This window comes from Epinephelus lanceolatus, chromosome 11 (genome assembly GCF_041903045.1).
Source record: "Epinephelus lanceolatus isolate andai-2023 chromosome 11, ASM4190304v1, whole genome shotgun sequence".
Taxonomy (NCBI): Eukaryota; Metazoa; Chordata; class Actinopteri; order Perciformes; family Serranidae; genus Epinephelus; species Epinephelus lanceolatus.
The window spans coordinates 19506654-19534576 of NC_135744.1; the positions used below are offsets into that span (position 1 = coordinate 19506654).

The 27923-nt window shown below is 43.3% G+C and overlaps 1 protein-coding gene across 12 annotated transcripts in view; it reads left to right on the forward strand.

Annotated features, from left to right (window-relative positions):
• The window catches only part of auts2a (activator of transcription and developmental regulator AUTS2 a), a 449192-nt gene that overhangs the window by 290167 nt on the left and 131102 nt on the right, over window positions 1-27923 (forward strand). For all 12 annotated transcript variants that reach the window (XM_033635272.2, XM_033635303.2, XM_033635295.2 and 9 more), the window contains one exon: window positions 15626-15655. In XM_033635272.2, the coding sequence (XP_033491163.2) occupies window positions 15626-15655 (30 nt within the window). The remainder of the gene's footprint in view (window positions 1-15625; window positions 15656-27923) is intronic.

Genomic DNA, 27923 nt, shown 5'->3' on the forward strand with positions numbered 1-27923 from the left:
GGTTGTCATAAACTTTGTGGGATATTGTGTGCTGAGTTGGCTTGAAAGCTCTTGAGTGGAGCTGAGGGTAGGTCAGTTTTTATTGGAGCACGATCGCTTATTCAGAGACACTGTAACAACACACGAGGGTAGCAGTAACCAGTGGCCTAGAAAAACACCAGTGCACCACATGACAGCTGACCCTTGCTCGCTGACAAAAAAGCTGTGTGCTCTCACTCTTCCGACTTTAGATGGATTAAGTCTATTCTCTAGTCGCTGATAACACAGTTTAAATTTTGGCGATTAGCTGAGTTCTCCTTTTGTCAAGCTCCACAGCAGCCAGTAATTCACTAAGCAGAGGTGCTCCAGGGGCTGATCCTGAAATCTCAGCTACAGAGCAATTTTTTTTTAAAGCTCAGTATACGACATTCAGAAGATTAATCTAGCAGTTAACAACTATTAGCTATATAAGACATAGTGGAGTAATGGCATCCAGAGCAGAAGATGAAGTCATGCTACCTCAGTGTGTGTTGTAATCTGAGCTTCTCAGTTTGTTGTTGTGGTAAATGGTCCAGCCAAGTGTCCATTTAAGTGCATGTGAGTTGCTGTGTGTGTATCCCACTGGCAAGCTAATCGCTGCCGGTCTGCACTGCACCCATACACTGGTTACTGCTGATATCAGGATGGGGGTGATGCATAAGCAGAGCGCCCACCTTACGGTTTCTCGCCTGGTTAATAACGTTAAGTCCCAGGCACATCAGTTACTGATGAACTAGTGGTGACGAAGGCCGACTGTTACGTTGCTTCTTGTCACCTGTATCTTGGCCAAAAAGTTGGACTTAAACACACCGCAAAGACTGAAGCCAACAGCTAACTAGCATGCACGTTCTGCACCTGTGTGAGAGGAAATAACTCTCCATATCTCCAGGCAGCAGTAGTCTTTATTCGTCACTCAAAAAGAGAAACAGGAAGACCAAAAGGATGGATTCGAGATGCTAGTTAGCCAGTTAGCACATTAGCACAACCCCATGTTGAAGGAACAAATTATAAAGCATTTGTGCTAAAGAGCTCGATGGCTTAAAAAAAAATAATCTTCTTGACTTCCGTTTCTCTTCTCATGCACTGGGCTTAGCAGCCAACGAGGAGTTAGCATAGACTACCTAGTTAGCTCGCTAACAAGACACTAACAAGTAAGTTACCAATAGACTTAAATAGTTTTCATTTACATTAAGAGTAAGGATAATGTCATTTTGCATTTGTAAAGACCTGCAAAAGACACATTTGACACATTGAACAATATTCTAGCCTATTGGCAAGCTTACTTGTTAGCATAGCCTACCTACTTAGCAGGCTAACTAGCTAACATTTTAGCCTATTGGTAGGCTTGCTTGTTAGCATAGCCAACCTAGATAGCAAGCTTACTTGCTAACTATGGTTTTCGTTCAGTGTTGCTGAGGTAATTTCAATTTGAAAAACTAGCTTAGCTCTGAAGAAGCACAAATTACTTTTAAAAGAAGCACGGGAGCAGCACACTGATGATGTCAGAGGACTGTGATTGGTTAGTTGCAGTGTTGGTTGCAGGAACACAATGTGGGATGTTGATCCAGGAGCACATCCTACTTGGCAAAATCAGGTTGTGTGCCACCTCCATGTTGAGAAGCATGTGCAGATAATCTCAGTTCAGCCTGTGAATCCTAGACATGTTCTGAATGTCGCACACAGCTCTTTTAAATAACAACACTGGCAAAAGGTACTGTCTAGTCGGATATTTGTGTGAGTGTTGGCAGTGTGGTACACAAGTAAGAAGCCATTCCAGCTAAAGAATAAAAGAAGAACCTTTGACAAAGTCAGAAATGAGAATTTGATGCAGATGTTGCTGTTTTGTTGTGCTCACATTGTTCGAGTTGTCCCAGATTGCTGGGCAAACATTTTTATCCATGGACTGTCTTTCATTCTGGAGTCCACCCCCCCTGCTGAGGGCAGTCAATATGAACATAGAGCCTTGAGGCCTGAGCTCTGTGGTATTCTGCTGCACACAAATCAAACAGAAAACACATGAAACACTGCAGAATATTACAGTTTGACAAATGTCTGGAAACTCTGTGAGAGCACAGCTCCAAAATCAAAGTTCCACATCACCACTCACAGTTTGACCTCATGTTTGCATACTGCTAATGGTTTCAAGGAGCAAAACAAGCCGTCTCTAGTGAAAACTATCAACGCTACATTCCTTTTACTGCACTTATCTTCGGTCAACTCTGCCGTCCAGGAGCTATCCTACAGCCGAGTCCTGTGATAATATGATCCAGACTGTTGAAATTATTTTTAAAAGTTGCATAAACATTAAGCCGTAGGCCCATCGTGTCTGGGTTCAGTCTGTACCTGTTTGCCTTTCAGAGGGAGGCTGGACTAGCTTGAACCTTGACTGTTCTGCTGGTATTGTGGGAGGTGGTGGATGTCAGATGGCTGGTCTGTGGCTTTCAGCCTGCTATCGTGCTCCACCACTTAGCATGCTAATTAATCCCAACCAAAGGGCTGCGTCAGTCACCCCACGCTCCACCAGGGACGCTCCCACTGGGCTCATCCTGCTTTAATTGAGCACGTTTTTCAGAAGCCCGCTGTCCCTGGGATTACATTAGATCCCTCTAATTCACCCAGCCTGCCACCGGCGTGGGCAAAGTGAACAAGAGAGGGAGGGAGCGAGATGAGACGTAGAGCTGGGAAATGTATAAATAAACCAAACAAACAAACAAAAACCCAGACTGAGTGTTTATTAACACCCCTGGGATGAAAAAGGAGGTGAGTGCAGGAAATCATTAGCGCAGGAGAGTCAAACTAGGCTCGTTTGATCTTGCTGATGGAGGAGCAAATGTAATTTAGCGTGCTGCGAGTAATTTGTTTTAGCAGTTAGCATGGGTTCCTTTTAATTTCATTTTGCCTTGCATCAGTCTTTCAAATTAAATATTTTTATTTTGTACAAAGCGGATCTTTGTGAGCCTCACGGCTCAAAGACCAGCCCTCAACAACAACTAATGTTTATTCATCTGCGCTTGTTTGCATGTGTGGTAGACAGAATCTTGACAGGAGTGTGCAGTGTCGGCTTTTATTTGAGTACTTTCTGTATAATGAGGCAACTCAGATGTACACTGCGACAGCTAGCAAATCATAGTAGGAGAATAACAAAGTGTTTTTGTCACTGCGGCTCTAATTATTTGGAAGACGGTGCTGAAGCGGCTGCATCTGTTTTGGTGTCTCACCTTATGTCCTCATTCTACTGAAAGTTGTTGACTGTGCAGTCTGTTTATGAAATCAAGACACCATTTTCACACTAAACAATTTCAGCATTCACTAGAAATTTAACATGTAAACTAAATAACCTGTCAGACTGACTGTAGGTTGTGGCATCTCGCATATTAGCTTACATAAGTGATTTACAGATATCAATTTAATGTTTAATTCAGCGAGGGTTCGACCTCGCATCATTGGGAGGCAGCCTAGTGTAAGAGCAAAAGGGGGGAAGTTTATCTCGGCCTGTCAGGTCGTTGCCACTTAATTGCTGCTCCCACCCGTGACACAGAGGCCTTCCCCTGCATCAGGGCCAGCGAGGCTCAGCTTGGGTGAGTGGGGAAGAGAGAAGAGTCTTATCAGCAGGAGATGCCTGGGACGTTGTTGCTCTGAGGCACCTTATCAGGCCTGTGTTCACACCGTGTGGAGCCTGAGCACCTGCTCTTGCTGGCAGCAGAGATGTGAGATGCCCTCCTCCGGTAACAGAGAAGCAGAGACACGAACTGGGCGGATCGTTTTGATGATGAGCCACAATCTGTGGAAATGTGGGCAGCCATTTTGGATACACAGGAAGGGTTTACTCAGACTCCTGGTGTGGTGATATCATGCAGAGTTAAATGCCTCTTACTTTGAAGATATTTCAGAATGAACTCCTGGAAAAATCAAAATATTATATTTCTTTCAGGATGCATTGGTTTTGAAATGACGCAGTGGTAAATCATAGTCTGCAGTGTATTTAGTATTATTGGAAAATGACAGAGGGTTCTTGTTTAAGTGATTTCTAAGCGTTCCAAAGCGACGCATTCCTTGCCGCCATTACAGACTGATAAACAACGTGTGCTCTAATATGTGAGCACTGAGGGAACTCGGCATCTCAGCTGTGTCCCTGGCAGAGCCTGCAGGGGTTGTTAGCATTGACAGTGCCGGCCTTTATGCATGAGACTTCGAGGCAGATTGTTGGCAGAGCCGGGCACTTTCTCTCAGACGGGCGTCAGCTGGCTGCGAGCCTCACAGCCTTCTCCTCCTCCTCCTCCTCCACCTTGCTCTCCTTCTCATCATGGCAGACCCAGAGAAAGAGCTTTATGGAGCCCCATAATGATACGTGGCGAATGTGCAGCGCCGGGGTGATTGTTAACGGCGGCAGCTGCACAGATAGCCTGGATGATGGAAAATCAGTGGGACCTCATTTTGGTTTGCCAGTATGAATATTAATGGCTCGTTTCCAGGCCATGGCTAATGATGAGGAAAATTCCCTAATAAAAACTTGATGTGATGGGCAACGACCCGCGGGGTCACTGGAGACAGTCAAAGTTAATAGTGTGCCATCAGGTGTGAGGAGTTAAGTGATTAGAGGCACACAACCTAATCCTGATGTTTTTCTCCCCCCTCAGCTATGAGTCAGTGTGGAGGGAGGGCTGGGAGTGGGAGGTGAGGGGAGCAGATGAGGTTTATATCTCTTGACAACAGAGGGTTTGCTGCCTGTTGTTAAAGCATCCAAGTACATGGAAACCATGAATGTCACAAGTAATACTAGAGGCGGCAGACAGAGATTATTTTCTATAAAGTTGCCCCGTTGTGTGTTATATTGTCACATAAATATACATATATGCGCTATAAAATATACAAAACCATGATATAGGTACCAATATTAAATATTATTACAGAGCCTTGTTGAATACTTGATTCTGATTGTTCATTTACAGCATTCTATGGTCTGTTATTCCTGAGTAGCAGACCGTGCCTGTGATTAACAGACAGTTGCTATGGACGCAGTTCTGATTATAATCACTAAGTGGGTAAAGCAGTCTGTTAAGTTCAGAAAATGACATCACTTTCCTGTAATTCAGCCTTTGAAACCAGGAAAAGGTGATATTGATATAATATCAATATACTGCCCAGCAGTGTTGGGGGTAATGTATTACAGATGTAACATGTTACAGCAACATATTACTTTTTAGCAGTAAAGAAGTAATATAGTGCACAGTTCTCCTCTGTGCCATACCATCTTGCCAGGTTTGATGGGCTAGGAAGGGTGTCATACGTGGCTCTGACTAGGTAGCCGAGCCTTGCCAGGGGCATCTTCCATAGGTCGTTCCACCCCACTGCCCTTGAGAGAATGCCCTCCCACTTCGTCCAGTGGCCTTGCTGGCATTGGCCAACAGACTTCACAAGGAGTTTGTCTTCCTCCATCCTTGTCACTTCTGTGACCACCATGGCCCTTCGGTCTTTTGCCGATGCTTTGGACCAAAGCTTCTGTGGCTCTCGTCTGCCCAGGCCACGTCTTCCTTGTTGGGTTATTCCAACTAGCTCTTGATGTTTGAGTCTGGAGCTGGCGTTGTCCACACAGTCTTCTGCCTTCCATGCTCTGCCTGTTCGGATCAGAGCTCCGGCAGTCCTGACCAAGTGGTCACTTCACTGCCTGAGTTCCAGCACCAGCCTGGTCTTCTCCAGCCTGTACCCAGTTGCAGTGCACTTCAGTGGTAGCTGCGGGGCATTTCTCCCAAACAGGGCGGCATCGGAGAGGCACCTTGGGAACCCTAGCCACTTCCGGATGTAATTGTTGGCTTTGGCGTCCAGTTTTTCCACTGTTGTTGATGTTATTTCACTCATCTTTAGTGGCCACATCAGGCTTTGGTAAAGTGTGAACTGGTTACACCAGACTTTGTATTTGCCGGAAAGATAGCTCTGGTCAGTGTTAGTATATGTTGGATGTGTTTCCATTCACATCCCCTACAACTGCAGAGCAATGCCGGCACACCGTCCTGTTCTTATAACTGTCTCTCCAGTGCTGCTGTAGCTGACCAGCACACTGGGAACCAGTAGGTGGTTCTTCCAGCTCCAGTGTATTAATTTGCATTTGTCTTAGTGAGTTGGTGGCACAATATTCTGTTTGTTGTGCTAATCTCAGTACTTGTTTATTTTGTGTCTTATGGGGCGGCCATGGCTCAGAGGTAGAGCGGGTCATCCACCAATCACAAGATCAGTGGTTCGATCCCGGGCTCCTCCAGGCTGCATGTTGAAGTATCCTTGAGCAAGATACTGAACCCCAAATTGCTCCCGATGGCTGTTCCATCGGTGTGTGAGTGTGTTAAAACTGAGTAGCAGGTGGCACCTTGTATGGTAGCCTCGGCCACCAGTGTGTGAATGGGTGAACTTGACTTGTAGTGTAAAAAGCGCTTTGAGTGGTCACTAGATGACTAGAAAGGCGCTATACAAATGCAATCATTACCATTTACCACAGTTATTTATCCATAATTCATAATTATCAGACTCCCTGTGTTCAAGGGGATTCATTTATTTAAAAAGGTCTAGGTTATTTAATTGTTCTACATCATCACACTATTATTAATATAAGCAGGGGATTTTAATCCAAAGTGGTACCCACTGTATGTGAATGCATGAATGGGTCAGACCTGCAGCACTGGATTTGAAATGAACTGTAATAAACTGGAGCTTCTGTGTGTTGATTTCCTGCTGTCAAACAATATGACCTGCATCCATTCATAATGAACATTTTTGAGGTAATTCTGGGGAAAGTAACCAAAAAGGAAAGAAAGAAGAGAGAGAAATATTATAAAGTAACTAATTACTTTCAGATGGTAACTAGTAATATGTAATACTTTGCATTTTGAGAGTAACTGCTGCCCAGCCATACTTAACGGAAGCAGTAAAATGATTTTTAAATCAGTAAAATAATTTCTAAATTGATAGTTTTGTCAGATTATTGATTTCTTTAGTAAATAACTGTGTAATATTTCACAATAATGACCCGCTGGCTGCACATTATTCACTCTATCTGCATGTGTGTGCAGAATCTGCAGGCGACAGGACAAGATTTTACTATCAGAATGTCCTGGTTTCTGTTTATAGTCTGTGTGGTATTGACCAATCACACGGGAATAGCAGGTAAACACAGAAGCAGAACACACTGGCCAAATTACAGTCTCAGAAACCCATATTTAACACAGGTTTTTTCGTTGTTGTTGTTTTTTTTAACTTTGAGGAATAGCAAGATTTTTGTCTATAAAATCTTTTTTTTTTTCATTTAACAAAAGAAGCCAATCTTGTTTAAACTTGAAGTCTAAATTGATGTAACTCGGAAACTCATCAAAGCAGAAGCAAACCAGGAGTATGAATCTGACGAAGCATCCAACACAAGTGTTTGGTATTCAACATGCTATCAAAGCTCGGTTTGACAGAAACATTTCAGTCGATAACAAAAAGTGTTGAGGCTTAATAATCAGAAATTCCACTGTTCCAACATCTCAGGAGTGAAAACAGGGCAAATGTGCCTGTTCAGTCTCGTTATCTGCCGAGAACTCCCCCATCACAGCACTTGCCCACTTCCTCTTCTCCAGTTTGTCTTTAGGATACACAGGAAATTCTGCTTTTCTAGGAGCATTCCACAAATTGATTGTTTATGTGTGCGGCCAGATTGCTGTAATGAAGATGCCAAATCACATCATTGTTAATGTCTAGCATGTGGGGTACTTAAAATACACACCAAGAGGACTCGTCTTGGGGGAGTCACCATTACTACACAAACAATGCAGTTTGATGTATGTAATTATCTCAAAATCCTTCTATTAATCTTTGATTAATCCAGCATCTGCTCGGTGCCTCAGTCCCCTCTTGGCTTATGGAAACAGAGTGCAGAGTTGGGGTGAGGCAAGGTGTGTGTGTTTGTGGGTGTTGTGTATGCGCCCACACTTGCAGCTGTGTCTTATGTTTTTTTCATTTCTATCAGATAACCAGTAAACACTTCCCACCTCCGGGCGCCTGTAGCCGGGAGAACAGCGTTGAGATGATTCTAGAAAGAGAGATACTGAACTTGCTTGTGTAACAAATGGATTTTTAAGAAAGCAAAGTGCTGCACCTCTCTGTTCCTTCCTTCCTACCCTGGTCCTTGTCAGGTGTGTGTGTGTGTGTGTGTGTTGGGTGGGTGGGTGGATGGGACTGATCAACAGAGAGGTTTACCCTGCGGCAACATCTGTTTCTGCCAAGCATCACTTCAGTTGTACGCTGCCACATCTCTGGTTGAGGTAAATGTCCTACCTTCCTCCACACTCAAACAGAATGCAACACACACACACACACACACACACACACACACACACACACACACACATACCACTTGTATGCCTTCTGAACATATCTTTTCATCCCAGGCATTCAGGAGTGTGTGAATGTGTCTTGTGTATCTGCATTTCAGACACTTGCTCCTCGTTATTTCTCTGCTCACACCTTGACGTGCAGTCCCTTTGCACACATGGCACAGCCAGCTCTCTGATGTGACATCATCGGTGCTATTATAATGTAAATCATACGTTAGCAATATAGAATTAATAACGAGAAGGTTTAGAAAATTTCTTTCAAATATTCTTTCAGTAAGTTTTGGCCCAGTCCAGTGAAATAAAACACAAAAGAATGTACTCCAGAGTATTGAAACCAGAGGTCACAGACTATAAAGTTCTTATTATTTTATGGAAGGCTTCATTTTTCTGCCCTCCTCTCCGTCGTCCCTCCTTTAGCTCTGCTGCCCAAGTGAGTGGAATCCAGAGTTTGCGGTCAAATTGAATATCTACTGGATAAAGTTTTACATTTGAAGGGAAATTGCATTCAGATGTTGGCCTGCTGCATTTGGCCAGCGCTGCACATGTGGATCAGACCTGGCTATATTAGTCCAGACAGAAGTCTGGTCCTCCCTGACGAAACATTCTTGGCTAATGAAAGAGGCGTTTGCCTTGTGTGACTATATAGACTGTCTCAAACACTCAAGCTGTGCTGTTTTCTTTTCATGGTGATTTTTTGAGGTCTTTTTTTTCCTACCACGCTTTTATATGACAGTTCGACATCAAGCAGATGCTGTGGAAATTAGATGTTCAATGTCATCGCCACAGAACTCTGCTTATTTTAATGATGCGTCCCAGTCAGGCATGTCATGTTGAATTTCCTTCCACTCGCTGAACTTTTAGGTGTGTTTACTTTACTGTCTTTATGGCTACCTTTTTATGAAATGTGTGTCTGCAGGTGTTAGTTCTAGTTTATTTGAGATTCAATAAAGTGTGGAGTCACTTGAGCGCAGGGTACATTCGGACATGTTGGTATGTTCCATTTATGCGGTATTTATACCTCTGCGTTGAATCAACTCCGTACCGACGGCGTAGGCTCTGCGTCGACGTAGAGCTTAGACCGTATCCTGACGTTTACCTCCCCAGAAATGTAACTACACATCACGGGGACGCAGACCTCCTGACTATGTCTGTAAGCTGAAACCATTTTCCTCAGTGGAAACTAAGCCTTTATTTACTTTTATTTCACAGATAAGAAACAATAAATTGTGAAGACAATAAAGCCTCTTGTATGTGATTTATCTTGGCTTCATATGAGCAGAGGAAATATCTGCTCGTCGTTAGGCTAATTTATACAATGTAAAATGCCTCAGGCTTGTGCTAATAACGTTAGCATGTTGTATTTGTTTGGAAAACGTGTTTAGTCAGTTTTTTTGGCAGTGAAACTTGTGAGTTGTAATGGAGCAGAATTTTGTAAAGTTACGTTTGTTAAATGTTGCTGTTGTCCCTGGCTTCATATGAGTAGAAAAGTCCATTAGCTGCTCAGCTAATTTACACAATGTAAAATGCCATAGGCTTGTGCTAAAAACATTAGCATGTTCTATTTGTCGGGAAAATGTATCCAGCAAAGGACAAGTGCTTTGTCTGTGAATGCTGCAAGTTATAGTGAAGCTGATTTGTCTACTTGTTTAATGTGTGTTTTGAATCAACTAAACTTTACAGCACTTCCCAGAAACCCTTCTGCTGACTAGTGTTTTGGAGGTGTAACTGCAGAGTGACACAGACACACCACCACACAGTATAAATGCTCACAACGGTGTAGGCCACGTGCATAGGCCATGTGCATAGGCCATGTGCGTAGGCCATGTGCATAGGCCATGTGCGTAGGCTACGGCGTAGGCTCTGCATAAAGCTGTCACTTATACTTAGCGGAAATTATACTAGTACGTCAGCTCTTCTCAGAGGTCAGAGCTGGGAATTACTTGACAGCTGAGTTGATTGCGTACCAGTACAAGAAGTTGGAAAACCAAGATGTTGTTAGCAATACCAGTTCAAGCCAGTTGATAAGAACGTATGGAGGCCCAGACACACCAAACTGAACTCGTGGCAACATAAGCCGACTGTTGCACTTGCCTGTGTCTCAACTAATGATAGCAGTTATTCGACTAGGAATATCCCTAGTCAGGGGCACCACAACTAAATATACAGTGGCAGTCTGTAGTGACCAAAGAAAGTCTTTTTAACGAAGGTCTGCCCAGGGCACATCATCAGTCGCAGTGGGTGACAGAGCTATTTGCAACCGGTGGTTGAACATAGTGGTCATTAGGGCTGCAACTAATGATTATTTTCACTGTCGATTAATCTGTTGATTATTTTCCCAATTCATGGATTGTTTTTTTTTTTTGTTTTTTTTTTTGGTTCATAAAATGTGAAAATGTTGAAAAACGTTGATCACTGTTTCTAAAAGCCAATGATAACGTTCTTAAATGTCTTGTACTGGTAACAACCCAAACATATTCTCTTTTCTGTCAGAGAGAAGTAAACAAACCAACAAATATTCACATTGAAGAAGCTGGAATTAGAGAATTTAAGTACTCAGACCAATTAATAGATTATCACATTAGTTAGCAGTCTATTAATCTGTACAGCTCTAGCATTCATGTGTCCGGTACAGTCCTACAAACTGGACCATATCTGCATCTCCAGTCAGCAATATGTATCAGCCACACTCTCGTTGCCAACCTTAAGATTATTCCTATTTTTTTCTAGGAAAAGTCTAAATTTGATGTAGCCAAGTCAGCTTCTATTTTTTTATTTCTGTGTTATAAGAAAGTAATTTGCAAGCGTATTGTGACGGGGCCTGCTGCTCCAGCTTTGTATGCCAAAGCAGGTGCTGTGTAGCAAACTCTGAGCTCATCAGTCTCCTCCTGCCCGGCTCTATTTGTTGTTCCTCAATTCACAGTGGCGGGACTGGCAGACTGTGTAATGTGTGGGTGAGAAACAGAGAGGGATACGAGAGGTGTGAGTGGGGGATTTGAGAATAAGCATGGCACAGATCCCCATTTCGCCATGCCGGTCTTCCTCTATTCCCCATGAATAATGTGGCACAGCCCCTACCCAGTGGTAGGCCAGGCATGCCGCCATATCAAGCCGTGGTGGAGAGTGTGGCGTCCAGCTCGGCGAGTCTGGGCTCAGCCACGTTCTAGCCCCACAAACCTCCACCCCCCCCATCCCTATCCCCAACCTGCAGAGAGAAGCATTGGGCTCCAAGATGGCAATCAAGGCTTGATTTGCCAACACATTTCCAATGATTAAAATGTAATTAGCACAAGCGAGCACCTCCTCCCCAGCTAATTTCCACGCACGCTGTGACAGGCAGGCGGTCGGCGGCACCCAGGCCCCAGCAGCAGATGGAGGAGAATGCGGCGGGAGGGGAGAAAACCATTTTGCCATGTGACTGTTTGCATCAGAAAACCATCAGGACGCGCAGCTATATCAGGAAGGAGCTGTTAGGAGGAGGGAATGAGGAGCCCTCGACGACAGCACATCAAATTGGCACTGTCATAGCTGACCCTGGCAATGGCTGCCATCCTTCATGCTGTCTTTCCAGCTCCCAGGCATGCAGGCAGGTTGGCTCCTTCCCTGGGCTTTAACCCCTTCAGCCATCCTTCAGGACAACCTGGCTCAGGCTGATAAACAGACACCATCCTCGGTGCATCGGGCCGCTTTAATGAAGCCCATATCAACCGTAATTAATTCTAAGGTCATGGATAGCAACCAGCATAACCTGAGGCTAATGTCACTCATGGGGGCGACAATACGAATCCATCGCAGATCCAGACTTAAGAAGATGCCACTTTTGGAAAACATTAGATTAGAGACAACTTGCAGGGACAGCAGATCCACATTTATAATAAGACTGTTAAACACACTCTGTTTGCCTTCAAAATTATCGGTTATGCATGTCATCTTTTTCCTTGATTGACTTAACATCTGTTAGTATTTGTGGACCAGTGGATTTCCAGAAGGTTATGTTAGAAAAGAGAACATGGCATACTCGCTTTGCATGCATCCCTGTGTGATGTGGTTACCTCTTTAGCACAGACATTTTTCTGCGGGTAGCCTTAGCAGGAGACTTTGGTGAGCCCCGCTGCTACGGACGATAGCAAAGCGGCATCATTTAGCATTCGGCCCATGGCTCCTTATGTTCCCCTTGTATTGGGCCAGTATTACTCTCAGCTGGAGAGGATTTAGGACAAGAATAATTTACTCCTACTTTCAGACCAATATAAACAAAAGGCTCGATGCTTGGACAGAGAGTAGGGAAATTTGTAAGAGCACTCAGCCAAAAGAGAGGCCCGCGTGAGAGCAGAGGGGCAATCAGAAGTGCTCCGGATACAGGCCAATATCAACAGCTCTTAGAGCTGACGCTAATGTTTGACATTCCTGTGTTACTTAAACTTAACACTGGGGTCTAGCTGTACAGTATAATGCTTGCCCTGTGTAAATAGCAGTGGGCCTGGATAGAGTATCACTTTTCTTTGTCAGCCCCCTCCCAGGACTAATGGTTTCCTTATTGTACACGAATGTTGCTTTAAATAAGACCCATTTCCTACCGCCTGTCAGACCCTAACTCCACTGATCTCAATAGCACCATTGTTGTTGTGTTTTGTTCCCCTCTCTTCCGTATAATCTTTTCATTTTTGACAGTCATTTTAAACCTCTGACATATGTCTTTTCATTAAGCATGGCTGCCCAGGATTGGTTTAAAGTGTTTTTGACATTGCAGTTAACCATAGCTCTGCAGATTTATATACTCACCCGTCAGTAGCAATAACCGGATTTCTGAGCTTGTACTTACCTCCTAAAACAATACCATGCCTCAGTTATTAATGATGAGGTGTACCAATCATTCATGACATTTCCAAGCGCAAAGCCGAGTCTTTCTAGCTTTCCGTTTCCTAATGTAGAAGTCAGTAAGTAGAAATACAAGGAGTGACAAAAAATTCCAGATATGCAGGGATTCTTCTCCCCCGCCTCAGGTTGCTTTATGCATGAGGCAACGCATTAGTTCACTATGATCACTTATCAGTGAGTGACAGCTCTGACTTGTTTGTATGCCTGAGATGTGTTTTTTATCTTTTAGAGATGTTATTATTTGTTACTTTTTGCTCTGTACTCGAGCAGTGAGTTCAAGGGAGCTTTGGCGTCTGCACTGTAAGGACGATCAAATTGCCTGCCCTAGCCTGTCAGGCCTGATCTCAGGATTTTTTACTTTGCTCATTATAAAGGTATTTCCATTTTATTAAGTTTTCCCTTTTTTCCACCCTTTGTCGCTCTGGGAAATTTGCATACCTCTATTCCTAGGGAAAAAAAATAATGACAGCAATTTCTTTTCTTTTCTCTCCCCCACTAGCCGTGTGAGTGCTTCGTTTAGTGGCACCTGCGAAAGCGACAGGCACAGGGATGAGAAGTGAAAGAGAGCAGTTGATTAAATCATCATCAAGTCGCAGCACAGAAAGTCAATTCTGCTTGCCGTCTACAATGATATCCTTTTATCTTAAAGTAATGAGCTATGGCACTTTTGCATCGGGTAATACGATGAGTTCCATTAGCATGTTCCATTTGCTTCACAAGCAAGGGCAAGTCATTCCAGCCGGCTTCTATCTTGGCAATCAAAGCAATTGGCTGCACAGCCTGCGAACAGGGAAAGGAGGGAGAGCGTAAAAAGGGAACACGAGAAAGAAAGGCTGGTAGTGTTTTTTCATGGATCACAACACAGTGCAAAAACTCAAATGATGTCCATTATTTGAACCCGTCGCATGCCTGTGTTCCCGGGTGTGTAGTGCGCACAGGCAGAGAAGCAGCTAATGAGTGCTCGGTCACATTACTGTTGTCACATTCTGAGAGGCCTGAATACATGGAGGCAGTTGAGATGGCTAATACTGCTCATCAGATCTTGTCTGCTGCTGCATTAGTCAGTCCTGTGCGGGAGGCTGCATAAGAGCGAGCGATACGTGGCTGACACGCCTATTTATTCACAAGCTAGAATTGATGTGCATAAATGCACACAGTGTGCCGCTTTCTGTATTACACAGACATTCACGTGTAATCAGAATCTGCACTCGTCTTTCATTATCCATATTTATTCTTCCAGCTGACAATCTATGGGGCTGCTGGCTCTCTGCACACTGTATTAAAATGGGGGATGAAATGCTGTGGGTGGTGGGGAGAGAGAGTGAGAGAGAAATGGAGAGCAGGGAAACGTCTGAGGAGTGTTTGCCCAGTGCGTTTATTGCCTCTGCATAATTTATGAGCTGCTGGAGCTGACCATCATGGCAGTGTGCCGCGGGCGGCCCCTGGGGCCGTGTGGGACAGGCCTGTAAATTGGATGCTATGCTCCTGCTGAGCTCGCAAGGCCCCCTTTTTACCGTCCAGCCTCAGAAACAGAGCAGCCACGAGCCCAGCCAGCTACCTTTGAGCTCTGCAGGGCCCCAGATCAGCAAAAAAACAAGAGATGGAAGCAAAAAAAAAAGGGGAGAGAAGGAAAAAACGCCAGGGCCTTCTGTCGCTCACTCCCTGAGCTGTCAATCATTGCACCCCCTTCCTTCACTCCCTCCCTACTTTAATCGACACCCACCAACCCCTCCCTGCACTCTCGGTCCCCCCGCCTACACACACACACACTGTGCCAACCCCTGCCCATATTCCCCCCCAGTGCCTTCTTCATTACCGACTCCAGTGCTTCTCTGCACCTCAGCCATATGCACAACGTTGAGGGCCGCCAGTCACCCAGCATCACACTAATTAGTTGATAAAGAATTAAGTGGACCTTGAAATTGAAATTGGAAAGAAAAAATGAAATCCAACCACTTTTTCCTCCCTCCATTACAAAGTTTCCTTCCTCCTCTTGTCATTTCTCCATTCCCAGCCTCAAGCAGGAACACACATCATGGAATTATAATTCGAGTAGTGGTTAGTGTTTTGAGATTCCAGCTCCGTCTGAATATCACATGTTAACAAGGGCACGGCTGCTCGTGAGAAATTTGCTTTGTTTCGCATTCCTGTGCTTGTGTCGGCTAATGAAGTGATCTGATGATATTCAGACTCTGAATATGAGTGTGTGATAAATTCATCATTAAAGAGATGACAAGATGTGCCATTTGTTAAGGTAAATTAGAAAACTGCACTCACGTGTGTTGAAATTGAGTAAGAAGGAACTGCTATAAAACAAGAATATAAACACATTATTTCTCATTCTCAACTTTGTCTTTCTTTGTGTTTTGCAGTGTGACACGGAGAGTGACCAAGAAGACAAGGTAAGCCTCATATTCAGTCATTTTTCATATACTATTGAATGTGCTTGGATCATTTCAGGCGCCCTTTATCTGCTTTCAATAAGATTCAAATATTAGACTTTCTTTAAGACTGTGAATTTAATGTAATTAGAATTAAACATCCTGTTAATAACTATGAGAAAGCCTTAATTAGCAGCGCATTAATTATAAATGACTTAATGATGTGCAAAATCTAAATCGAACTGTTCTGGGTTTTTAGGATTTAGATGACATTTAAATGAGACTGCTGTGACAGCCAGGGCTGAGGGTGCAGGCTGTCTTTAGCTGAAAGCTGATACTAACAAGCATATCTCAGTCTTAAGTGCAGTGCTTGTTTGGTGCCATATCTATCAATCTATCTATCTTACTGTCTATCGGTCACCCTGTCTGCCTGATTTTTACACATTCTTTTGCTAATTGAAAGAAACACGATCCTGTCATTGCTTATTTCTGTTCCTTGAGTCTCAATCAACACCTCCTACTGTCAAGATCTATGGTGTGTTTCTGTGGTGTCACACTCTCGAGTATTTGCTGAAACGTTCACGATTTCTTTTTCACTTTTGTTACAGTTGTATTTTAATTTTTGCAGGGCTAACCAAGGCTTGGCCTGATTGTGGCATTGCGAAAAAGATCACTAAATATAAGTTCTTTTCAGTAGAGGGCAGAATCTGTGCAGCACACGTGTCTGCATGAGGAATGGACCAGGAGCTGTATGGAAGTCATTAATATTTTGAGCTTGTAAAACAATTACTGTAATTTTAATAACTGTTGTAAAGATACAGTATAGTATGCAGATTTAAAAGTTTGGGCTGATGATGGCGCTTGAGGGAAGGTTAATGTGTCACCTAAATTTCCAGTTCTTGTTATCATGGGACTGTAAAAGCACAAACTAGATTTCATGCCAATTACAAAATAAGCATTAGAGATACTTGGTCACAGGCAATATTACTCCTTAGCACTACTACATGGGAGTGTACAAATACTAGAAATCAATACAAAAGCTGAAGAGAGCGGAGCAAGAAAACATTTTTGTTGTTACAAAATGTGCATGCAGATACTGCACATTCATGGCTGAGCTAAAACTGTGTGACAGTTAGGAGAGTGTGATGTTGTATGCTCAGCTGTCTTGAAGATGTCAGTGAGTTAAGCCTGATTCACCTAATTTCTTTGTAATAGGCTATCAAACATTTTTCTATTGGCAAGATCAAATTATCAAACTAGATAGCACTGAAAAAGGATAAGATTAGATTTTTAAAACAACATGGCATACTGTATACCTACTAGGGCTGCCCCCGACCATTCGTCGACTAGTCACTCGCATGTTTACGATATTAATTTAATCATTAAATGATATATTGTGGGCGGGGCAACACAATGGTTTGAGTTGAAGGTGTGAGAAAGAATAGTATCAGTAACATTGTTAACACTGTGCTACATTACAGAGAAATACAAAACCGTACTAATGAACCTTCATTAATATAGGCCTATATTTTATCTACAAGTGCACGTCACACACTGAGCGAGCCGCCTGTTAATGACGCTGTGGGCTAATGGGCATGTAGCTACTTCCATGTTTCAGATGATACGTCATGTTTGTAGTCGACCAATGAAGATGAGTTTACATATCACCTTGGGTTCGTCCTTCACCTTCTCAAAATGATCCCACACTTTGGATTTCCTGCCCGACATGTTATTAACTAGCCTGTGGAATAACCGCAGGTACCAGCCCTGGAAATTAGGGACCGTACACATGCCACATCTTTAACCACATGGAAAATGTGAGGTCGGGCGCTGGGCGCTACTCTTGTGCCTTTTTTGTGCCAGCTTTCAAGATCGTGGCAGCATCTGAAGTTTCTAAGCAACCTCAACAAACATTAAGTGAAATCCTGAGAGCAGAGCTGATCTTCTTCCAGGTGCTGTTTATAAGTGTGTAGGCCTATCGTCTGTGGGACAGATGTAAAGCTCCGGGTAGCCCTGCAGTAACATGATCAACTTTTCCGTATTTATCAGACTGAATATTTACAGAAGAAGGGAAAGATTTCTGTCGGCTGTGATTGGTTTGTAACCTGACTCCTGTCTGACTGCGGAGCGTTGCCTCTTCCTGTGTCTGTCCTTTCAAATTAAACTCCCACATGGTCCAGTCATATAGGTTTTGATTTACTTTGACAAGACGCAGCTCCCAATAGAGTTTAATTTTTTTTTTTTTTTTTTTTTTTTTTTTGCTGCAACTACCAATGAAATCTTGCCGACTAATAACCTTTCTAGTCAACTAATATTTGGACGACTATTAGGGGGCAGCCCTAATACCTAAGTTGTTTGTTGGTTTTAAAAGGTATGGTTGTACCGTTTAATAATGGCTGCCATATTTGTTTATGGATTGCAATATTAAAGTGCCTGTAAGTATCTGTATGTTTGCTTTTAGCTGTCTGTAAAGTATTCAGTGCAGCTCCTTTTCTAATATCCAGGTATTTACAGTTTGAGCGCACCTCATAGATTCTAAGAGCAGCCATATCATCCAGTGACTTCTAACCAGAGATCTAGATCCACTCTAATGATTTAGTAATGCCATTTGCTTGTGGTGTTTAGACTGTGCAGCAAATTGAGTCATTACTCAGTGTTGTCGATTTAAATTGCTCCTGTCTCGGTGGCAATTCCTTTTTGTTTCAGGAAGAGAGAGAGAGAGAGCATGGTAAGCTGTAATCCCCCCAGTGACTGTATTAATTCACCCTGGCTCACGTTACGCTCCTGATGAACAGCGCCGACTACACCTTCCTGTCATTGATTAATTGTGTGTTAAAGTAACAGAGGAGTGAATTAGTAAATAGGGGACCCCTATGACAGGGGCTGACTCATGTGTTCTTCCTCAATGCTAGGGAGTAATTGGAGCACCCACTCAACACTTTTACCCCCTCCTTAGTCCACGTCACCTCTGCCACTATCTGCACCTGCCAGGCGCCGGGCGCGCTACACCCACCGCCACTGTTGTCATTTGCATTCTGTGGGCGACACGGCCTACTTTACAACACCGCAGCAGAGAAGGACGCGGGAGAGCAGAGTCGTTTTAATGGGTCAAATGTATTCAGATGAGGACAAACGTGGCTTATTTAGTTTCCCTTCAAAAGCAGGAAATGGAAAAAGTGTTCCCAGGAGAAATCATGTTCTGCCTGGTGTAGAAGGCCTCCGCCGTGTCGGCGGGAGCTGCCAGACTCTGATAAGAGACAGCTATTCGCATCTCAAAGTATGTGCGCACACAATCCTGCTCGTGTGTTTGTGTGTGAGTGTGTGTCTGCATGTGTTGGGAACTGTCAGAGCATTTGCTCATTATAAAGTGACCTGTAGGATGGGCCCTCTCCAACATGACATGTTAATGGCATAGTGGGAGACAGGTAGGAGGCAGGCACACTGCAGTCACTCGTCACACAACACTGGTATTATTAGCTCTATACGCGTTATCATTAGCATCTCTGCTAAGGCCCCATTACTGCAGGTCTTCCTTTCTCTCTGCCGGTATCAAGCAATCCAATCAGAGCTCGGATTATGAGACGGGAGAGGTGAATACATCGTCTTTAAAGGTATATGCTGTATGTGAAAAATGTGACAGACATACAACCCTGATTCCAAAAAAGTTAGGATGCTGTGAAAAACAGAATGCAGTAATTTACAAATCCTCTTCGACCTATATTCATATGACGTAATGTTCACACTGAATAGCTTTATTGTTTTTTGTAAATATAAAGTTATTCTGACGTTGATGCTGGCAACACTTGTTTGCAGGTTAACAGGTCAATTGGTAACAGATGATAGTATTGTGATTGGGAAGGACAAGGCATCAGGTGTTCACAAGCAATTATAGTACGGTGCAAGTTTCCCCACTTTGTGAAAAACTGTGCTGGCAAACAGTCCAGCAGTTTAAGAATAACAATCTACAATCCATAACATCATCAAAAGATTCAGAGAATCCAGAGAAATCTCTGCACATGGCTGAAAACCAGCACTGAATACCTTTTACCTTTGATCCCTCAGACGTCAGCGCATTAAAACCCATGACTGTATAAAGGATATCACTACGTGGGCTCAGAAACACTTTGGAAAGCCATTGTCAGTAAACACAGTTCATCATCACTGCATCTACAAATGCAAGTTAAGACTTCACTTTGCAAAGCGAAAGCCATACATCAACCACATCCAGAAACGCAGCAGATTTCTTTGGGCCCGAGCTCATCTGACGCAACGTGGAAAAGTGTGCTGTGGTCTGGCGAGTCCACGTTTCAGATTGTTTTTGGAAATCATGGACATCTTGTCCTCCGGGCTAAAGAGGAAAACCATCCAGATTGTTGTCAGCACAAAGTTCAAAGCCGGCGTCTGTGATGGTATGGTGGAGTGTTAGTGCCCGTGTTGTCATGGCTAACTTGCACATCTATGAAAAGAACAAGATATACTTTACTAATCCCTGAGGGGAAATTCAGTTTTTTTTTTATTCTGTTGTCATACACACACAGGCCCAAAATACACATATATGCACAAACAGGACCTATACAGAGATGTCAGAGCAAGGCGGCTGCACATGGACAGGCGCCCTGGGCAGTTGGGGGTTCGATGCCTTACTGATGTGCACCTCAGCAGTGCCTAGGAGGCGAACTGGCACCTCTGCAGGTACCAGTCCACACTCTATATTTGGTCTGGACAGGGACTTGAACTGCAACCCTTCAGTTCCAAACTCCTGTATGAATGTTCGATATTTAAAAATGAATATGGTTGATTGTGTCTGAGTGCACGTCTCTACATGCCTGGTTCCTGGAACACAAAAACTGCAGTCATGTATTTGTGCCTGACTATTTACAGCTCATTTCATTCTCATTATGTTGCTCGTGTAAAATGGGATGATTTGCCTTCTTTTCATCCTACACTGTACACCGGGCCACTCAGGAATCATGTGGTCTCTAATTTGGCAGTAGGATAGAAGCAAAAACGCCTGCTGAGGGGCCAAAAACCTCTCAAAGCTTTTTCCTGGCGAGGATGTCCACGTTTGTCTGTCGCTGTTATGCGGCTTGGCCCATCTTCCACTCCTGAAACCCAGGCATTCAGCGAAGTGTGCTCTTGCGCTCATCCTCTCCACACTCTATCCTTTTGGTGGATCCAGGCAGGATCAGGTGGTCATTTTTATTAGGTCTAGGCAGGACCGGCCTGTTCATTTGGAGCAGCTTGTTCCCAGTTACAATGCTCCGCTTTGCTGGCAGGGAAAGCACACTGAAAAGAGCTCCGTAGCCTCAGGTGTGTTTCATGTGCATCCACCAAAGCCCCAGTAGCAGTGCCTTGTTTCATGGTGTAGTTAACACCAACAGGTTTTCCACCATCTGAGACCTTTTAGTGGGGCCGTGAAACATCCCCTTAGCCTCAACATGTGCATGATCCGGAGCTTTGAAAAACCTCTCTTAATCCTTTGGGGGGGGGGGGGGGGGTAAAGTGGTACACATTCAGAAAAGTACTTCAGAAAATGCTCCCTGCCTCTTTAATTTCACTTTGTCTTTTCAAAAATATATGCATTGAAACATTCACTCAACATTCATCTTCTCTGATTAGAATCTAACGGCGGTATATTTCTGCACCTTGTCTTTGTAATATTGTCAAGAGCGCTAAGGTACTCACTCTGTCTGGACTTGCTAATGCTTAAGTGATTTTTTGCTAGTAAGTGGCACCTTGAAACTGCCAGTCAAACAGTTTAGTATGAATATCTCGTAGTGCTCAAGTGCTTTCTGCAGCTTAACTGTTCATCAGTCGTGTTACTTAGGCCCTTTTTGAAGACAATGACTCCGTGCTGTAATCTGCAGGACTTTATCACTCTGTCGTGTTTTTATTTCTCTTTCCCTTGCCTCTGGGCTTTTTTTTATAGAAACCACACCTTTCCTAAGTGTTATTTACTCGCTCTATCAGCAGCCACAAGCTGTAAATGCCATTTTGAAAATGCTTTGCGTCTTATTAATGGCCATGCAACGGAGTGCTGTAATTTGCTGTGCTTTGCTCTTATTGGAGGCGAGGGATCTAAATGGGTGCTTTAGAGTAGCCTAGAGAACCTGTTTGTCCTTGACATAAAATAAAGATCTGAACTGGTAATATATTTGCTGTTTCTCTTCCTTTATTGTTTTGCTGTGTTTGCCCTCAGGCAATTACAGCAGAAGAGTCGAGTTTCTCAATCACTCGGCAGCACTGTACATAAAACCATTTTATATCCCCCTCCTCCCCCCCGCCAAAACCCTCCCTCTTTCCACCGCAGTGGGAAGGATGAGTAATAAAAAGGAGAGAGCAACTTGTCAGCGTTAAAAGATTATGTGTTTTGCCCCCTCCAAAGGAAGAGAGTAGTGTTTACAGGCTTGAGTGGGTGCTCGCTAGGCCGAGGCTGAGGCTGATTGCACTAGAGTACCCTGTCAGCCAGTGATTTGTCATGTACTTTATCATCCTTGTCACTCTGCAGAGCGTTGTCATAGGTAACGTTCCCGCCTGCCCCCTCCCCCCTCTGTGCTTTGTACCCAGTCAGTGTAGGAAATTTGTATTTACTTTGGGGGAGTGTAATTTGTTCCTCATGGATAATATGACCCTTAGCGGAGCCGGATCACGGGTTAGTTGAAGTGATATTTTCCGGTAATGGTAGTCGTACATCATGGCTGTCAGGCCGGGTTAGGAGGCGAGCACATTACAGCTCCATTTTAGCACTGCAGGCATCTGGGATTATTTTCCATAACCAAGTATGACATGACCGCTCTGCGGAGTGCATTAAATTTTTACTAGCTTTTTTCCCTCCCCCGGCAACTTCTGTGGCTTTTCCCCTGGTCTGGGTCTCGGGGCTGCCACAGTGATGGATACCCCCGGAGTCCCAGTAGCCCTGGCCAAGGTTAGCGGGTGTCACAGACCTACACCGCTCCCCTCCATCCAATAACCGGCAAATCCCTGCTCCCTCTGAGGCGCGTGTACACAGGCCCACAGCTCGCCTCTGCAGCCAACACCGAGCCTCTACACACTTAAACAGAGATACAAAGAAAAGGAACAAACACATTCGACTTTTAGAAGTCATTTAACAAGTTCATGTGAATGGGGAATGTGAAAAAGTGATTACACCTCAAGGCTTGTCCCCCAGATAGAGAGATAGATGGACATTTGGACACTTAAAGCGTAAAGGCCCCCCCATCTTTACTGCCATGAATAAAGATCATCCTACACATGGCGGTGCTCATGATGGTAAACAGTGTGGTGCTCCACGGCTATTGATTGCTTTCCTTTTCTATTCTGTTCTTTCCTACGTTCCCCTCTCCTTGGCAGCAAGGTCAGCAGTGTAAATGCCACCTCTTGCCATTGACAAATGGTCGCCCCCCTGTCTGATAATCAGTAGGGTCTCAGAGGTGGATGAGCAGGCGGAGCTCATTAGGGTGCCACAGATGAGAAATTAATGTGGAGATTCCAGGCCTGGCAGAGAGCCGTGCTGATGGGCCCTAGATGGGGGAGGGGGGAGAAGAGGAGGGGGTGTATATGGGGTTGGGTGGATGGATGGACCCTGTCTGATGGATGACCAGGTCAGCAGGCGGCACCGCTCCCCAGACAGTCCCACACATACACAAACATACACACACCCACATGCCTGTCCTCCCCCTGTAACCTCCCCTTCTCCTTCCCCGCTTCTCCCAGCCTCCCTTGTAGTGCAACTCATCCCGCCCCTCCACCCAGCAGTACAGTAATGACACTGTGGAGTGTAAGGCCACAGGAGAGAAGGTCAGAGGAGAGACATTTTACCCTTTGGCTGACACACTGGTAATTAAATGGAGGCGAACTAATTGACACAAATTTCCATGTCCCTTTTTTCTTCTGCAATACATTGGTGATACAAGGTGAAAATGTCAGCCTGTCTATGCACTTCACAGGTTATTTACATAGCCTGTCTGTGATATTACTCTCCCAACAGATTGCACCTTGTTTTGTCTTAATTTACACGTTAAACCATGCTGGCAATGTGCCCTTGGGTGTTGTTGTGATACCATTGATTTGAATTGAATTGAGACATCTCAGGCTTATTTTGAGATGTTCAGATGAGGCAAATCTTCAAGCACACAATCCTGTACCCTGTTTTGTTTATGGAGCACAACCAGCGTTGTATCCGAGAAAACTTTAGGAGCCATGGTGTTGAACTGAGAGTGAGCAGGCTGGCTTGCCTCTGGGGCTCTGACCCTCCTCCATCCTCCTTCACATTCACTGTGACCCATTTACAGTAGCTAGCTTCAGTTTGCAACCCCTCATTGTCCCAGCAGGTAATTCCTCATTCTGTCACAGCACATCTCTGCTTGCTAACACTCACAGCCTCAGATGTGGACAGGGATTAACATGTCATTAATGTGATGTATGTACCATCCGTTGTCTGTTCAAGCCTTTGTAGTTTACAGTATTTAAATTGAAATATTAAAATGAAGGAAAGGTCTTGACATGTCAAAAACAAGAGACTGATAAACCAAAACCTAAAGTAAAGTCTTGAATCATACAGATAATAAAACATAAATAAATTAATTATTAATATTGATAATAATACCTGCATGTATAAAGCACTTCTCAAAACAAGTTACAAAGTGCTATACATACAGTTAAAGATAATAAAACAACAATAAAAACAAATAAAATAGTGATTTTAAAGAAGAAAATGTGTTAGCTTCCCTGATCTCCTTCAGCAGTTCACTCCAGAACTGAGGAGACTTGAACAAAAAAAGCCCCACATTTGACCGCGGAATGGCCAGGGATGACCTACGATAGGATCTCAGGTTTCATTCAGGCTTGTAGGAGGTCAAGAGACCAGTGGTGTATTCTGGAGCTAACCCCCTATAAGCCTTAAATTGAGCATTTAAACTTTATAATCCACTCTAAGACTGACTGGGGCCCAATAAAGTGATTTTAAAACTGGTGTTTATTGTGAAGTTTATTGAGGTTCTGTTGTGTGAGGCATGAGAGGAGTGTATTTCAGCAGTCTTACTGGTATGAAATAAATACATCAATTACTGTTTCTAAGTTCTTGGAAGATAAAAATGACCAGATTTTTAAAAATTTTCTTAATTGGAAAAAAACATAAATGGACATCATATTTAAGATGCTGGTCAAACTTTGAGGTGGTTTCTGCAAGAGTAATGTTAGATGAGATGGGACTAATAGAGGGAGAAATATCATTCAGTGATGAGTCATTTACCAATGACATCAATCTTGGATTAATTAAACTGTAGAAAGGTGTCATTAGTGTCAAAGGAAAGGTACAATAGTGTATCATCAGCATAGAAGTGGTTACTGATATTTTGTTTTTTAATGATATGACCAAGTGGTAGCATTTTAAAAGAACAACAAGGGCCCAAGGATGAATCCATGTGGAACTCCACATTTTTGCAGTACTGAAGCTAATTAATAATTTCCAATTTACACACAGAGTGACCCTCCTGAGAAATAAGAACAGAATCAATCTGAAGCCAAACCTTAGATGCCATGCAATTTTTAATATGTTCAATTAAAATACTGTAATAAACAGTGTCAAAAGCAGCAAAGAGATCCAACAGGATTAACTTCAGAATTGATTTTAAGATTCTTATAATAACTTTGAAATCTCAATGTGGTTTAGCACTGAGTTATATAGCTGAGATTCTGTATACTTATGCTCCAAAGTATGACCTGAGATCCTCAAGCCTACCCTTGAGGAAGTTTTGAATTTGATCATTACAGCTTCATAGCCTTTTGGTTTTTCTTTAAGCCTCGTATCAACACATAAAGAACACACAAGAATAATGATCAAGCCTCTCATTTATAAAATGATGCGCAGGATCCATACAGAAAATGTACGCACGGACAAAAGCCAAAAATTGGCGTAGGCCAAAAAATATTACAATTCCTACAATCAGGCTTCCACCTCAACTTCTGCATTGCCAATTTCCTGTCTAAAAAATGTTCGTAAGCACGGGTTAAAGTTCCTCCCATCAAGTCTGTTTTTATAGATTACAATTTTTGCGTCGGAGGTGGTGTACGCCTCTTTCAGACCTTGTTTAGTGCATATGCAATGTGTATAAATAAGAGCCCAGATCAGTGTTTGTACTGATGCTTAGTATTCAGTTTTAAAAATGATCATTGGCAAGATTATGAGTAAAAATATCAGACCTCTGGGGTTTTAAATCACCAAACAATACCTTTTTACCAAAGTAAATATTTTACTCACTACTTCACTAATGACATAGTTTCACAGCTGGCCACAAACAGATCACCAGCAGCACAAGTTACCAATATATGTGTTGGTAATTCAGTCCTGAATTCTCACCATGTGGAAATCCTTCCAATTTGCTGTATGCTGAGGTCTCATTTAAAATTGCACACAGGCATATGATGACAACGAAGAGTGAAGGATCATCATGGATGGATAACAATTTTTTTTCCCATGTAATTCCAAGTTGACAGTTTCCATGAAACCATAAGCTCACTATTTACACAATTGCTTACAATTGGCATTCAATCTGCATGCAGTAACGGTTCAACTCTGATAAGGTATCTGCAGTTTTAAAAGGCATCCTGGTGCTCTGTATTTATCAGACTTGTCTGAGTTTACATGAGACCTTTCTCAGGCACTTTAGGAATGCGTAAACTGTAACTCCAGTGTGTTAAATCTGTTAAATATTTGTTGAATGGTCAAAAGAAGCCAAGTTATTAAACTTGTGGTTAAAGTATTTGGACCCATACTGATTACATTGACACAGCAGTACTGTGATTATTTCTTTGTAAATGTGCAGACACTCAAACCACCTTTATTCATAAGGATGTGGAATGCAATCTGAAACTTTTCTTTTTTTTCACATTCACAAAAAGCATTGCTATTGCTTTTTAGATTACCTTCTGATGCTTTCTGATAGCTTTCATCGCGGCAGTTCTGATGTTGAGACAGGATTGTAGAAGGTTGACTCTTACCTTGAGACGTGATATTATACAAGCCCTAATGTGTTACACTTGTCTCTAGAGTGCTCAACCCCACCATTCATTTATGGCTAACAATAAAAAGTAATAATGCACACGTTTGAATAGGACAAGGTTGCCAAGTCCTTGAAATTGAACGGGGGGGGGGGAAACAGTCGCAGCAGTGAATCATGTTTCAAAGGCAATGATTCAATTCCCAGCGCAAGCTGAGAACACAGGGAATGGAAAATAATTCAATCAGCAACAAAAACCATAAATATGCTGTTTGACTGAGATGCTCGCTCCTGTGGAAAAAAAAATCCATTTCCATCTTTCCTGACCTGGAAAAGAAAAATGTCTCAGGCAAATTGTGTACATATATCAAAGACTTTATGAGATCGGCCACATACAGAGAGGCTTTGGAGCGGAAACAAAACCACAGTTAAAGAAATGTTAAGTCCTGTTTATAAGAAGTAAGAGTAGAATGTGGCACATATTTTCCACTGTAGAACTTGTGCACACATGATATAACGCTTAGTCTCCTTGCAGTGAGACTCCTTTACTAATAGGATGTAGAAGACATGCCATATTATTCCTGGTAACTGATTGAACTATTTTCATAGCCATCTGTTAAGCACATCATTAACTCTCCTCATATTTCTAATAATGCCACTAATGTTGTTTTAGCACCAGTGCTAAAATTGGTGTAAGCTCTAAGCCAAAAATAACACCCATGCTGCCAAACATGTTGAGTCAAACTAAATGACATACATTTTTTATGCAACTGACGTGCCCAGTAATGAACTTACTCCACGTGGTGCCATTTGTCAGGTGCAATGACAAAACAGAGGGCTGCTGGGTAGAAGAGTGTGCTGTGGTGTACTGTGTATGTAGAACCCTCTGGGTCATGTTAGGCCGGTGGATTTGTGGCCGATCAAGAGTGAGCAGCGCCCGGGCTCCTCGGGTGTCTGTCCTCATCTCTATTTATGAGGCAGTGTTGCCAGTTACCGGTCTTTAATAATGCATGGAGTAAGACCTTGGGTTCAAACCAGTGTCTCTGGAAACAGACCGCTTATGAAAAAGAAATTGGTTGTTGTTATGCAGAAAGCCCTTCGCAGCGCCTATCTCTTTTCTCTCACGCGCTCTCTCTTCATCCCTCACTGTCTCTCTATCTGCCCTCTCTCCCTGCTGTGAGTGAGTTCTCCGACACGCCAAGGTTAAACTTTCTCGCTGCGCTCGGCGGATGTCAGTCAAGGCCCGGCTCACCTGCACATAAGCCCCCCCAGCAACTGGGCCAGTGACTCTC